General features: G+C 54.0%; 5 protein-coding genes across 5 annotated transcripts; 3 read left to right on the forward strand and 2 right to left on the reverse strand.

Annotated features, from left to right (window-relative positions):
- Nucleotides 1-96: 96 nt before the first annotated feature.
- Nucleotides 97-1,911, reverse strand: BKA58DRAFT_343941 (palmitoyltransferase swf1). The gene is made up of 2 exons (XM_046168389.1): nucleotides 1,696-1,911; nucleotides 97-1,649 (listed from the first exon to the last, which is right to left on the reverse strand). Exons 1-2 carry the CDS (start codon nucleotides 1,782-1,784, stop codon nucleotides 416-418), a joined length of 1,323 nt encoding a protein of 440 aa, XP_046022776.1. The 5' UTR covers nucleotides 1,785-1,911; the 3' UTR covers nucleotides 97-415.
- Nucleotides 1,912-2,001: 90 nt separating this feature from the next.
- On the forward strand, nucleotides 2,002-4,908 carry BKA58DRAFT_228285 (uncharacterized protein). Its single transcript, XM_046166419.1, has 3 exons — nucleotides 2,002-2,494; nucleotides 2,547-3,297; nucleotides 3,348-4,908. The coding sequence occupies exons 1-3, from the start codon at nucleotides 2,030-2,032 to the stop codon at nucleotides 4,613-4,615; spliced, it is 2,484 nt and encodes an 827-aa protein (XP_046022777.1). The 5' UTR covers nucleotides 2,002-2,029; the 3' UTR covers nucleotides 4,616-4,908.
- On the reverse strand, nucleotides 4,710-5,990 carry BKA58DRAFT_228269 (NADP-dependent oxidoreductase domain-containing protein). Its single transcript, XM_046166418.1, has 2 exons — nucleotides 5,620-5,990; nucleotides 4,710-5,552 (listed from the first exon to the last, which is right to left on the reverse strand). The coding sequence occupies exons 1-2, from the start codon at nucleotides 5,855-5,857 to the stop codon at nucleotides 4,804-4,806; spliced, it is 987 nt and encodes a 328-aa protein (XP_046022778.1). The 5' UTR covers nucleotides 5,858-5,990; the 3' UTR covers nucleotides 4,710-4,803.
- Nucleotides 5,991-6,326: 336 nt separating this feature from the next.
- On the forward strand, nucleotides 6,327-8,480 carry BKA58DRAFT_228218 (uncharacterized protein). The gene is made up of 3 exons (XM_046166416.1): nucleotides 6,327-6,983; nucleotides 7,032-7,867; nucleotides 7,918-8,480. The coding sequence occupies exons 1-3, from the start codon at nucleotides 6,614-6,616 to the stop codon at nucleotides 8,272-8,274; spliced, it is 1,563 nt and encodes a 520-aa protein (XP_046022779.1). The 5' UTR covers nucleotides 6,327-6,613; the 3' UTR covers nucleotides 8,275-8,480.
- Nucleotides 8,481-9,237: 757 nt separating this feature from the next.
- BKA58DRAFT_228262 (uncharacterized protein) lies at nucleotides 9,238-14,248 on the forward strand. Its single transcript, XM_046166417.1, has 3 exons — nucleotides 9,238-10,049; nucleotides 10,228-10,678; nucleotides 10,727-14,248. Exons 1-3 carry the CDS (start codon nucleotides 9,629-9,631, stop codon nucleotides 13,896-13,898), a joined length of 4,044 nt encoding a protein of 1,347 aa, XP_046022780.1. The 5' UTR covers nucleotides 9,238-9,628; the 3' UTR covers nucleotides 13,899-14,248.
- Nucleotides 14,249-14,975: the final 727 nt, after the last annotated feature.

Consider the following 14,975-nt stretch of genomic DNA (forward strand, 5'->3'; position numbering starts at 1 on the left):
AACAAGAAGGGCTTCGGATACCCTCAAAGACCTGCTGGACACCAGGCGAGGGGTATCTAGTCATCCTATATTACTTTCTAGTGAAACACACATACCCCCATACCGATTGTTTTCGCGAATGTTGTGGTGTCAAAGGCGAGTCATGGTTTCTAAAAATCCTACAGCTCATGTTAGGGTTGAATTTCACCTTCAGCTCTTTCGCTTTTGCTCTTCGAGCGCTAGACCTTCCCAGTCGGTGCACCGTTCTCTCATATCGTCGATGTTCCCTACAATAACATTAAAATTGTCGAGTTCTTCGAGACCCCCTGCGCGAAGTGTCGCGTAACCTTTAAGGTGCGAGGTTCAAATGGTCCAGAACGCAGCATAAACCGGACCTGGAGTCATGAAAATATAGAAATCTGATTCAAAATGTACATTAGTTCGAAAGAACCTCCACGATGTTATCCCAAAAACCCAAATCATACACGTTCTCCACCGCCGCTAGACTCCACACGCGCTCAAAGCTATCTTCTCTAGCCACTGACTGTATGCGGCTCGGGAGCGTTTTGGGTGGTTGCCCCGTTCGCGTGCGGATGAGTATGTGTCTGCTTTCGAGCGGCCAGGTCGTTGGTGGCTCTTCGTCTTCTGGCGGGGTTTCCGGAGGAGTCGGGAAGGGCGACGTTGACGAAGAAGAATGCGCGGAGGCATGTGTGTGTTCCCGCGCAGGGGTTGCTGAGCGGTATTCCTGCATGGTATCTTCCCGCCTATGGCCCAAGAAAACGACGCCATCGGCCATGTCATCTCGCCAATCTGCCCACTTTGCGCTCTCGTTGGTGGTCATACCAGCCCATATCAGGTAGACGTGGTATGCGAGCAGACCCAACGGAAGCGGCCAAGTGAGGAGAGCCAGCAGGCCGACTCCAGACCCGCGCACACCGCCCATGTCGAGGTAGATCGTCGTGTAGATGAGAAAGTAGTGCGTCTTCCTGTCGAAGAATACATACCAGCTCTTCGTATTTACGCCTTGCTTGGGGCTGTATCTATACCATCCTTCATACTTCAGGTAATGTCTGTGGACCAACGGCGAAAGACTGTAGTAGGCCAGATATGCGCCATACGCGATCAGAATGCCGGTGGATAGCAACAGAGCTAGAAACCACTTGTAGTTGCCCCGTCCTAGGCAGTTGTTGACCCATATGCAATGATGATCCATCCTCGACACGCATGTCTTGCATATACTGCAATGCTTACTCCGCGCCGGCTTCAAGAACTTGCATGTCCGGCATGGCGTGCCTGGATAGTATAGCACCCGGTCATATGGGTAGTGTCGCATCTGCTCGGCATGATTGAGTGTGGTGATGTATGTCTGATCGTTGCTCTTGGCGCTGAGATACAAGAAGATGTACGGCTGCGGCAGCAAGACGAAAGCTAGGAGTTTGTGATGCGGTCGGATGAGGTGCCAAACAGTGGGCAGGAACATCGTCGCGCATGCGGTTACGAGGCCGAGGAAGAAGATGACGACCAGCGGGTGCTTATCGTGCATAAGGTAGTTGCCCAGGCGGGAGCCACCATTGGTGATGCGGCCATTGGTGAGGGTGAGGTCGAGCTTTCGGAATGCAGAAGGGATGTGGATGAGGAAGAGGCGGTTGAGGAAGCCTATGGGCGTGTTCCTGGGGGTGTTAGAGCGAGAACTTGAGTATGGAGTGCCGTAGATACCTGAAAGCTGGCAGTCGTCCGAAGAAAGCTACAAATGTCACCAGCGACACTGTGATGGTGAAGATGATAATGGTGCGGGCGACGGTCATGGTGAAAGAGACTTAGAGACTGCGACACTACGCATGGCGGAACACAGAAGGAAGACGCGAATCGAAACTATATCGCATCACTTCGCGCTCTGTTTGTCAGTTCACGGAGGTGACAGCGACAAGCGACGGATAGGGCTGAGCGAGTCGCGGAGGCTAAGCGACCCCGCGTGAATCATGCGTGCCATGTGAGCACGCGTCGCAACGCGTCATTCTCCAGCACCAGAACTCGTCAACACCACCCCACCATGGCTGGGCCGACCGTAGACACCGACATCGCGGGGGATTTCGGTTTCGCATCAGGCGAGCAATTATTCGCCGGCAAGAAGTTCTGGGTGGCACAGCGCGTAGCGTCGCGGAAACGGCTGCTGGACGACATAAAGGCCAACGGCGGAGAGGTTGTGGCACTAGAGAAGAAAGCAGACTACCTAATCGTCGACCACGCTCGGAGGGACTGTCCACCCGGATCAACATCGTACGAATTCATAGAAAAGTCCATCAAAGATGGAGAACTCCAAAATCCCGAAGACTACACAGCCGGACCGCCGTTAGGGGAGGCGCGAGAGGCTGGTTCCATCCACCAACCCACCAAGAGCGGAAGGACATCATACACAGCAGAGGAAGACAGGATGCTCTACAAATGGGTGCGCGACGCCCAATCCAAAGGCGCTTCCGTCGGTGGGAACGAGCTATACAAGCAGCTCGAAGCCAAGGTATGCGCCAACAAAGAAAACGCGCGTGTGAGTGGTCGCTAAAGAACGACAGTACCCACGGCATACATGGCAGTCATGGCGCGACCGATGGGTCAAGACACTCAGTAAACGTCCGCTCTCGGCTTTCACGATACCCGATAACGCTCCTCCGTCTCCTCCTTCTGATCAGTCGAACGAACGTATGCCCCCAGTTCCAGCCCCCTCCAAGCCTACAGAACACCAAATACCTAAAACAGAACAGGCTCCGAGTGCGACAGCCCTCGATAAGAAAAGCACGTCAAGAGCGAACAACGATTATAGCGTGGAAGAGTTGGAAGTCATGTTCAGCACAGATGACTGGCTAGAGTGCTATGCTTTTGTGGAGATCATCGATGGCGTGGAAGGACAAGACGATTACGATACTGCTTGGGATGGATGGGCTGAAAACCAGGGCAACCAAACCGCCGAGCAGTGGCGGCAATATTACGAAAAGGTAGTCCGTCCACAGTGGTTGCGCGATCCGGTATCGAAAAGAGAAAAGATCAGGAAGAAGATGGAGGAGAAACATGATGCCGCAAATGCAAGCCAGAGTCAGGCGCTGAGTCAGCAGCCAGCAGAGATCGAGAAACCAGACGAAACAGTGCCACGCCCCCCTCCAACAGCACGAGATGAAGTAGAGCCTGTACAGCCGTCAGCTCCTGAGGGCGATCGCTTCAAAGAACTACTGCCAGACAAGAAAATCGACAAAATTTCTCCCGCCTATACTCGCTACGCCTTGGCAAAGAAGCAAGATACGCTGAACGTGCAACCAGCCCTAGATCGTGGTAAGTGTGTCCTATTACGCTCTCTACACTGTCACTCACCGAGAAAACAGCTGCGATGCATGAGCTCTTGCTAACTCAGTGGCGATCGCTCTCAGCAGAAGAAAAGGCACCTTACATTGCCGAAGACAAATCGGTCACCAAAGAGACATTGGACGATTTGAGAAACTTGCCCAAGAGCGCATCAGAATCCAAGATGCCGTCATCTTCCACTGCTCGCCAAGAATCTCCGAACTTTTACGATGAGCAACTTGCGAGGTTCACGAAGCGCTTACGAGAAGACGACTTCGTGGAGCAGGACGAGGAGGTGAAAATAGCGCCGCCTGCTAAACGACGGAAGAGCAGAAGTACAACGCCTGCCCAAGAAGAGCCATTGCAACCGATCAAAGCCGAGGGCACGCAGAACCAGCCCGTGGACATATCTTCTGCGGCGAGTTCCCAGACTAGTTCAACATCAGAAGATGCTGAAGAGCTGATGCAAGAGCAAATCCGGTCCCAAGAACTCGATGGAGTGGATGAAGATGCTACCATCGTCAATTTTGATGCGGATCTAGACGAGAAAGAGGTCGAGAGTATAGAGTCAGATGAGTTCCCTGACATTGATGAACTACACTCACCCTCACCACCGCCAGAGCAAGACTCGGTATCTGGCGATGATCTACCCTCAAATACACCTACACCACGTGCCACCCGACAAAAGGTTTCTAATTTCGATACTCAAGCCATCCTCTCGTCGCCGATACCAGACAGGTTCTCAAGAACACAAGAGTACGTCCCCAACATGAAACCTCGACAAGAGCAGCGATTCTCATCGCTACCCGAACAACCACCATCCGACGCATCAACAACCCAATCCATGGAAGAGTTCCGCCGCTCTCTTCAACAAGAAGGAGAAGAAGAAGAAGAAGACCCAGACCAGACCCTCTACTCGCAGCATCCCCCTCAACCACTCCTCATATCCTCATCCCCCGCACCTTCCACTTCATCCACAGGCTCGGAAGACCCCGACCCACCCCTCACAGGCGACGAAATCATCGATTTCTACACTGAACTAAACAAGCAGAAATGGTCCGACGAATTCATCAGCAGAGCACTAAAACGCACAAGTCTACGCCCTGACCTAGCAGAAAAGGTCCTCGATGCATGGAAGGTTGGAAAACCTTTACCGATGCAAAGAGGTATCTGGAGTAAAGAAGATGACGAGGCTGTTGAGGGTGGTGATGGGCATCAACTAGCAATATTGGAGAAGAAGCATACGGTGGATGGGTGGGGTGGGATTATGGAGAGGTTGAATTTTTTGGAGACGTATCGGAGTCGGTAGGGGAGGTTGTTTGGACTTTGGGGTGGTTATCTCTATTACTCTTATTCTGGTCTTGGACGGCATGGAGTCGACTTTCAGAATGGCGTTTCGCAACATCGGATCAGACGTTCGTATATACCCTCAGCGCAGTCTACATGGCCTGGCGGTTCTCCAGTAGCAGAAGGTCATACCATCATTTTCTTCGATCATCAATGCCCAACCCAAGCCTGATGCGCCGGTGCATACCTCTCCCCCTCCGGCTTCGCCTGATCAACAATCCTCCTCATCTCCGCCATCTCCTCCTCACTCAACTCCACATCCCTACTCGCCCAGTTCTCCTCCAACCGCCCCACCTTCGTCGTCCCAGGAATCGCCATCATTCCCTGACTCGCCACCCAAGCAAGCGCAATCTGACTCGTCGTACACCCCTTCTTCTTCGCCAACTTCTTAATCTCCTCCACAATCGCTTTATTGCGATAGAAATTCTCGCCTTGGAACTTGGGCACTGAGCGCCGGAAGTCGTCTGGTGCGAAGTCGTCAGGCGACGCGTAGTCGAAGTTATCGACGAGCCAGCCGTGGCCGAGGGGGGAGTATGCGATGTAAGATATGGAGAGTTCAGCGGCGGTGGAGATGAGGTTGTCGGTTTCGTGGAGCGTTTCGAAGGCCGAGTATTCGGCTTGGATGGCGTCGATTTTGGCGATGGAGTTTGCCTTTCGGAGGGTTTTGGCAGAGCACTCGGAAAGGCCGATGTACTTGGTTTTACCTGCCTTGCGGCATTCGTCGAGGGCGGGGATAGATTCCTCTAGGGGTGTGTTGGGGTCGATGCGGTGGAGGTAGTAGAGGTCGGGTGTGAAACCTAGTCTCTCGATTGTGCCATCGATGTATTTCTTGATATGAGCTGGGCTGTTTGTTACACCTGATTCGCCATCTAGGCAAGCGATACCGCACTTCGAGGCAACTGGGGGTGGGAGGTTAGCGTTTCTGAAATCACAAGAACGAAATTCGTGGTAGGAAAGAAGGCTCACTGAAAACCTTGTCACGAACGTTGTGCTTCCGGATGAAATCTCCTAGAAGCTTTTCGTTCACACCGGCCTGGTACACGACGGCAGTGTCCCAGAAAGTGCAACCAAGTTCAATGGCTTTCAGAAGAACGGGCTCGGCTTCTTCAAGGCTGAGGTTGCTACCCAGTCCATGACTGAGACCCATGCAACCAAAGCCTGGGGACGGGACTTGGATGTCCTGGAACTGGAACGTCTTGACCATGTTGATGGGTTTGGTTGAGTTAGGATGAGAAGTTCTGCGGTAGAAGTCGAAGCTGTCGAGTTGGTGTGATACTGCATACTCCTCGAGCAAACGTCTCTGTTATATATTCCTACATAGAGATTCGGAATATGCTCGGTGGGACGGACTTCGAGAGTGTCAGCCAGTTGCATTAGCGGACCCATGAAATGTCGTGGATAAGAGTCGTTGAGTCGAATATCTCCGGTAAAGCCGCAACACTCTCATATCTCACGCACTCCGAGTAAGAGCTACAGTTTGACGGTGAAAAATCTGACGTGATGTCCCATTTGTTGTTGGATTGGCGTACGCAGAGAGGTTATGTCCGTTACCGCCGAGGTTCGACTGACATCCACATCCATGGTTTGAAGTATCGACATCTCGACCATGCCAATTGCGCAAGTAAGCCCTATATTCGCATGATTTGCCAATCGTGCCTGTTTGGGGTTCGAAAACAGCATGCGAATGATGTGGGTTGTGTTGTCTAGGCGGAGATGAGCTGTGTGGGAAGATGGCACCTGGCGCATCGAGGTTGATGAGGACGATTGAGCCACGCAGCCACAGCTTCAAGCCACTCATTACCAGCAATGACGTCGTCCGAGATGTGGATGCTGCAACCCTGCTTGTCGCGTGTGTGTCCCCTGAGAGCTGTCAAAGTGTCGACACAACTACGTCTTCGCGTCTCTGTGTATTTCGCCGCGATCCGATATCCCCGGACATCGCATCATCCTTGCGCCGATAATGAGGCACCGACTGTCAGCGCTGGCCTCGCTCCCACGCGCCTCCACAATCCCAGCCGCTCGATGCGCACCACTATTCACACGCAACTCCCCGCGGATATCAATACAGCTTAGGGCGTCTTCCCAATTCCGATGCTTTGCGACCAAGCCCAGAGGCGTGGACAAGGAGACTGACAAGTATGGAGATTACAGCAATTCCAATGCGCGGCCTGCGGCAGAGCTCAATGAGAACATCACACAGGAAGAGAAGGATCACTTCGCAAAGAAACTGAAGGAAGACAAGGGCAAGCAAATACGAACACCATGGCACAGGGAAGGAAGCGACCTGCCGCCTGTTGCGCGACAGAGGAGCGCTGGAGCCATGACCAAGGGTATGCCATATTCGCTGAATGGGTTACTTGATCACTAACAAGAGACAGGTAAACTTCTGACTACCCCATCGCGGATGCTTAAAATTATCCTGCCGCTTACGACGAGCGATATGAACACGGACCGCAAAGACGTAGAACCGCTAGCACTCCTCGTCCACCCACAGCAGCCCATTTCCTACCTCGAACGCCTGATACAAGCCGAGCTACCCACAATCAAAGACAGAGAGGGTCGTGAGCGCCAGCCGAATGTCTACTTCCGCGCTGAGGACTCAATGCAGCACGACGCTGAGCCGGGGGAAGTAGAGAGCACACCAGTCAGCAGCGAAAGCGAGAGTCTCAGCGAGAAAGACGGCGAAGAGGACTTTGAAAAGATCGATGAGATTCGTATTGACGGAAAGACACAAAAGACAGGGAAGCTCAATAGTCAAGATCGGAAGACACCTGAAGAAGCGGAGCAGCTGCGAGGTGGGCCTGGAAAGGGCGGCGTTGAGTCGTACTCCGGACAGGGTCAGGAAGCACCGGCAGACAAGCAGGGCGAACGCAAATTTGTGCGATGGTCTTCATCAACCGAAATTGGTGACTTTATCCGCGATGCTGCTCGAGGGCAGGAATTCGCCATTGAGATTGAAGGTGCGCCAGAGGAGATCCGGGTTGGTGTGCCTAGCTTCAACGACAGGACCTACTATCTACGAATGCGTCTGCGCAAGACGTCCAAGAAGATTAGTGAGATGGCGAGCGTGAAGAAGGAGTGCGATGATTTGGCGCAGGCGGCGGCAAAGAATGTTGCAAGAGCTGGTTTCGTAGGAATCGCTGGATGGTGGTGCGTTGTTTACTACCTCACCTTCCAGACAGAGCTGGGCTGGGATGTTATGGAGCCCGTCACAGTAAGTTTGGTCAAATTCTTAATTATGAGTCTATCTGACATTCCGAACAGTACCTCGTCGGTCTCTCTACCTTGATTGGAGGTTATGTATGGTTCCTCTACCACAACCGCGAAGTCAGCTACCGTTCTGCCATGAACTTCACCGTATCTCGCCGACAGCAGAAGTTGTACGCGCAACATAATTTCGATTTGCGTAAGTGGGAAGTCCTGATCGAAGACGGAAATGCCCTGCGCAAGGAGATCAAGGCTGTTGCCAACGAGTACGATGTTGAGTGGGACGAACTGCAAGAGGAAAAGGACGAGAAGGTCCAGGAAGCACTCAAAAAGGATCGCAAGAAGAAGGAGGAAAAGAAGAAGTCAAAGGACGACGAGGATGACCCGGCACCAGAACCGAAGAAGGACGACTAAGCCAAGTGAGCGGTAGTTTGTTGCACCAGCTCATACATATTTTGTAGGTTAAGCACTTGAGCGAGGCGTTCATGGGCATTTTCATTAGACAGCGCTTGCAGCATACTACATATCGCGGCCACATGTGGTTCTGCACCACGTATACATATTTGCCATTGAACAACACCTTTGATCATCTGATGGCGCGCCAGCTGGTTTGACATGATCAATCGTAGTTAGCCTGGTTTGTAGGCGGAGAACGCCCCGCTGTCATCTATAACGTGGTACTGTGCCGCCACTATACATGACCGCGTCTGGGGCTAACGCAGCAGTCAGACCTGGGTCTAGGAATGCACGATTGCCGAAAACCGTACTACTGCCATCAGCATGCAAGCAATCGCTTCCGCCCACGGTCATCTGTGTGTCTTTTGTCTTACACAATAGTCCATGATAGGATTGCGACACGACCACCAACTCGTAAAGGAATGTGCATCATCATGTATAATCGGTAGCCATGTCCACGTATGCGACGTCCGAGACAAGTGTTGTGTTGTGTTATAATTGGATTTGTTGCCTCCTCGGCCAGCGAAAAGCAACTCGGCACCAAGACGACTCGAGATGGCGGTGCATGGTGGTGTAGAGATTTAGGGTCCGCGTTGGGGTGGGCCGTTGCGCATGCTGGAGTGGGCCCACAGCGACTATTTATATCGCCCCGTGTGGGGATTTCTTCTTGGATACCAAGACGAACACCACAACGGCGGTCGCATGTTGGACAGGACGATCGACAGGTCACGAGGCTGTCCAAAATTCGCCCGGAATACATCGGCGGTTTGCAGCACATCTGGGATTGATAGTGCTTGTTCGGAGAGCTGCTAGATGGGTGCAGATATGGCCTGAGGATGGCGACCGTGTGGTGCCTGTTCTTTACTTAGCCGCCGACGTCTGGTCGCGGGCAGGGATGGTGCATATGGTGCATGTGGGCGTATGCATGAGGCGGCGCCCATTCGCTGGACAAGCAAGAGTCAAGCCTCGCTACAGGGCCAAACCTCCGTCGTCGAAGCTGCATCGAGTCTAGACGTGCAAGCCGCGTGCCCGACATGATCGACATCTCGTTGCCCGGCGTCGAATTGGCCGCCTTCCCTTCCATCCTCATCGTTGACCGACACACAGCATGACCCAGCACCCTTGCGCGCCTCGGCCTCTGCGTTCGCGTGCAAGGTGACAACGTCGAGAGTGGTGCAGCTCCCAACGCCGCCCCATCAAGTCTCCGCCGCTGGATTCGCTCGTACCACTGAGGAGCCGCTGAAGGCTTCGGCGCGGCACATTGAGCCAGCCCTAATTGATTTAGAGACATCGAAGGTTGATAGTGGCAGCCATGGAGCACGCCTACAGTCCTGCGCCGCCGTCTCCCCGACTGCCTCCACCACCGCCCTCACCGCATCCCGCCCACCTCCAGGCTCCGCAGATATCTCCCCGGCGCTTCGCTGTGCAACCTCCCCTCCTCAACACCACCCTCGCCCCGCCCCATCACTCCCCCCACTCGTACCTGCATGGCTCGTCGTCCACGCCGGGGACTTCCTCATCTCTGAGCCTGCCCTTCACGCCTTCCCCGACGCCCTCGACGTATGCGCCTTCTCCCAGCGCGGCTGCTTCTCCCATGGCTATGAGGGGCTCGGGTCCAGCCGTGCCATACAATCCCCAGCAATGGACGCGGGGTGGGAATGTCAGCGGGCAGCATGTCCAGCACAGCCAGACGTCGGTCCCTACGAGGCTCCAGGACGTGACGGGCATGGAAGGTATATATTACTTCCTTCCTCATTTGTCATTCTTTCATATCATACGTAGTAGATTGGATAGATTTCTTTTCGTCCTCCGCAAAGCATGAATCCCTGTGTGCCGAAGCCTTGTATCAATTGCGCAAGCTCTCCGTGGAAATCTCCCACGCATGATGAGATGTGATGCTAATGGCAACAGCGTCGATGCCCTCCCCACCGCCCCCATACTCTCCCGGCCAGAATCCGAATGTATCGCAGTCTCTTAGCAGCCATAGCAATACCTCGTCGCCTCAGATGTCTGCCGGCGCGTTTCCTCATCCTCCACCTCCCCCACCGCCGAATAGCACCCCGTCGTCGGCACGACCCATCTCTGGGTATCACAGCCGACCAGGATCTATGGTCATACCTTCTAGCGCGACGAGTATAACATCGAATCCGCAATTCCCACCTCCGCCACCCAGGAACGGACCTGGCCGGTCGGCATCGCGCGACAAACTGGCTTCCAAGTTTAGTCTATCGTCGTTTAGGAATCGAAACAATGACCATAGCCCTGCTCCGAGCAACATCGACTCACTCCATATCAGCACGTCAGATGCGATCCAGCGAGCACCAGCTTCTCCTGGGTTGGTCGCACAGAGGGCAACTTCCAAGTATGTCAGTGCACACTGTTGTACGATTCGATACTGACCTTGTCACAGTTACATTGCAAATACATTAGAACGGCGGTACAGCCCCGACACACAGTCGCCTATCCGGGCACCAACCTCTCGCAGAGCTGCATCTGCTGGCGTGCCAGGCTACGAGACCCGGACGCCTATTGACGAGTCGCCCATAGTCCCACCAGGAGGGAGCTGGAGTCGAAATGCGCCATTACCTCCGCCTCCGCCGGGCCCGCCGCCCAGCAGCTCAAGATCGCAAAGTATGGGCCCCGGGACAGAACCGCCAGCAAATCGAGCGCCTACGTTACCCTCCGCACCTCCAACGAGGAGGCCGGGGCAAACAACGCTGACACCGATACCACCTACACCCCAGGGCTGGCAGGACGAACCGGCGAATGTACGATCAAGGTCACCCGCAGCACATGGCCTACACATCGATACAAGTCCTCGCGCTGTTCATCTATCAGATCCTGCGCCAACGTCAGAGAGCGGGAGCGTTTCGATATCGTCGGGGCCAACGACAACTACTTCAGGTTCTAGCAGCACTCTCTACCGCACGAACAAACGGGAGACGAGTACCAGAGGCATCCGTGAGCGAAGGAGCGAGAGTCGTGCTGCTCGAGAGCTACGGATCGAGCCGAGCAACAATCCTTGGGCGCAAGATTTGGAAGCAGAGTCGGCAAAGCCTGCCAACCTCGATTTGGGAACACCTGAAGGAGGCTTGACGCGTCGAGGCGCCATCACCAAAGGTACGCCGAGAAGCGGTGGCGCCCTACGATCGCCCAGAAGCGGGCATCTCTTTGAAGACCCTGGGTCGTCACATTCCACACCTAGGATGGACGTGAACGGAAAGGCTGCATCTTTGTCCGTCGCAACGCCACCTTTCTCGCCAGGTATGGAACATCTCAGTCGTTCAGCACAAAAAGCACCCGTCTCTATCCCCTCGAAAGCGCTACCCACTCCACCACTACGTATCTATGGTGATGAAGGAGGAGCAGGCCTGACGCGACACTCAGAAGCTGCAAACGAATCGGCTACGCAAACACCCAACGCATCGAAGATGGGCATACAAAACTCAACGCTGAGCACACCGAAGCCCGCAAACGCCCACGCTTTTGCGAATGCCTCCATGGAGCGACATCGACAGTTCATTGAAAAAGAAATGGCTGCGGAAACGGACCAAGACAGGCTGGAGTTGTTTGCCGAGTTCATTGTCACCGAGTCGCGACTCCGCCGTGATCGGTACTCCGGAGCTTTCGACGCAATGGCTGGGGACATTATGGATCTTACAAGAGATTTGTGGCGCTCGTACGGCAATTCTGGGCGTAGATCAGCTACTCCAAATACCCAGGCCACGCCCGTAGGCCATAGCAGCAGGAGATCCCAAGGTTCTGTGGCTGGTGAATCCCCGGACACACGTTTCTCCTCGATGCCAACGACAGCTGCTAGCCCGGCATCCTCCATTGGCAACTTCACTCCGCATACCGAACCGGCCTCTCCTTCAAGCGCATCTAGCCAGAAGGCTCGCGATGCTTCATGGGCAAACAACTACCACCCCTCGCTCTCGCCCATTCCAAGTATGGCTATGAGTACCATTCCTGATGAGCAAGATTCGCGGGGACGCTCAGCAAGTCGCTGGTGGGAGAGCGACGGCGGCTCATCTGGGGTTGGTGGTGGTAGAAGGGTGGAGCGGAGTAAACGGGAATCTAAGTACATGAGCTTATTACCGAAGGAGGCTCTCGAGAACCAACAGTGGGCGGGTGAAGACCTATCCACTCCAAGGCAACGAGGTGAATCCAGCAGTCGACCAGCGTATGGAGCCAACGAATATCCACCTGAGAAGGTCGGGCTACATGAAGACAGTCTGCAGCCATCGCAGCAGCAGCCGTACGGTTACTACCCCAGATCTGCTACGGCGACGCCCGATCCACATAAGCTGGATGTATCGCGACTCGTCACCCTCCCGCCCTCGTACCCACGTCATCACCCTGCAGTCAATAATAGCCATCCCGATTTGGCAACCATTCGGAGTAGCCTCCGAACTCTATCTGAACTCGACGACGTAAAGAGTACGAAGGCGAAGTTCAAGACGAAGATTGAAGCGCGGAAAGAGCAAGAAAATGCGTCGCTGTCCGACAGAAGAGCCCAACTCCGATACAATATCCAGGACAATGTTCGGAATGGAGTCATGTCTTTTGCGGAGGCGGCGAAAGCAGAGGCAGATTTCGAAGCAAGAGAGCATCAAAGAGCTCAGGACGTAGTCCAATGGGTGTTCGACAGCTTTCAGGCTGAAGTTGCCAACCCACTGCACGCCATGTTCTGCGAGCGCATCACCAAGGCCACGGCATCTATGGAGCACCTCAAAGGGCGTTTGAGCAGCGAGGCGCAGGAGCCCAATCCGAACCAGATGCAGGAAGAGGGCGACGAGAAACCAGAACTGTTGGAGATGCTTACCCTGCATAAATGGCTCTTTGAGGCCCGAGAGCAGCTGCACAAAGAGATGTTTGACCTGGAAGACGAGCGCAACGATCTTTACAGGGACATTATCGTCTTGCCGTACGTCCAGACTAAGAACGAACAGAAGGTGAAGGAAGCCACGACCTTCTTTCAGCGCGATGGCCAGGATCGCAAAGTCACCTTCGAGAAGGAGACACTGACGCGCTACGAAGACCTAATGAACGTCATCGAGCAAAATGTAACTCGAGGCGTCGAAGCGCAGCTGTCAGCTTTCTGGGACATTGCGCCTGGACTACTGGAAATCGTACAGCAAGTTCCCCGCAATCTGCATGGTTTCGGAGTTCTGGTCCCGCCGCAAGAGTATGCGGAAACACCAGCATACCACGACTACCCTCTGCAGTATCTGTATACTCTGTTGGCTCATGCTGGTCGTTCGGCGTATCAATTTATTGAGTCGCAGATCAACCTGCTCTGCCTACTGCACGAGGTCAAGACTGGAGTCATGACCGCAGGCTCCCGACTTCTCGAGACACAACGGCTCTTGGAGGGCGAGGATCTGACGGGCGTAAACCAAGAGATGAAGGCCATTAGAGCAGACGAGGAGCGGCGACTGACGGACGACCTCAAAGAAAAGGTTGGTCTCGTCGAAAGCCAGTGGAACGAGGCACTTGGGCAGGGTCTCGAAGACTGCAAAGCACGTGTAGAAGATCACCTGACCGAGCAAGGTGGGTGGGATGATACTCTGAAAGAATAGTAGGAGTATTTGTTGATGACGATGACGTGGTTGGCACTTTTAGCATTTTCGCACCGTATCGATACCCGTTTGAATATCTACTCAATATACCATCTCGTAGGTTATCGAATCTGGCATGGATACGCCTTGGAGGCGTGATTGCGCTTACCTCTGAAGACGGTTGTTTAGCTTGCAGTGCTTGTGCATGTATGTCGTGCGTCGTCTTACGGAGATGCACCTTGCCCCAGGATAGCTGGTCAGCGGCGGGGCCAAACCTAGCTTCGACGTGCACTTGATAACTTGCTCTGTTCTGCTGTTCGAGTATTACATCAAAATGGTATAGTCCTGCACAGTGCTTACAGTGACGCATGATTGCAACTGCACAATCTCTTCTGTTCCACCCCTCCTCATCCGCCTACTCGCGTATCTGACATGTGATACGCACAAGGTCAGGGTCCAGTATCGCGGCGGCTGTTACGCTTGCCTGCTCTTTCACAAACAAGAACACTGTAGTGAAGCCACAGCCCGTGGCGTTGTCAGCCGACTGCGTTCCTATTTGCTCACCCGTCGCCATTGTCTGCCTACCCAGTGTTCCTTCATTCACCGCCCTGGCTGCGCCGTCTGTAAGAAGCTAGCGCAGCGCCCGGACCACCCAAAAAATCACACACCTGCGCATAAAGACTGGCAACCTCGTCGTGTCCCTCCACCCCAAACGCTTAACCACCCCCAACTACACCCACAGCTCTCCAAGCCCTCGGTTCCCAGTGGACCGTTCATAACAGAAAAAGAAACAAAAAAATACAGAAAACAACAAGAAAAGCCCGTCCGACGACCACCGCCAACTCTTCGTCTCCCACTGTCGCTTGCACCCGACAGACGTCTTACTTGATCTCACCTTTTTCGCACGAAGAAGCAACCAGCGCGCCCGCATAGCCCGCGCTTCTGGTCCCATACGCCGACTCTGTTACCCCGCACATCTTCTGTTGCAACTTAGGTGAGTGCTGAAACTTTTTGCGAAGCGAGCGCACTGGCACATGTCAGTGCTGCTTGTGCCCGCAATATTGAGACCCCTCCGCTAACATGCGACCCCGCAGATAT

The sequence above is a fragment of the Alternaria rosae genome (assembly GCF_020736505.1).
Source record: "Alternaria rosae strain MPI-PUGE-AT-0040 chromosome Unknown BKA58scaffold_8, whole genome shotgun sequence".
Classification (NCBI taxonomy): domain Eukaryota; kingdom Fungi; phylum Ascomycota; class Dothideomycetes; order Pleosporales; family Pleosporaceae; genus Alternaria; species Alternaria rosae.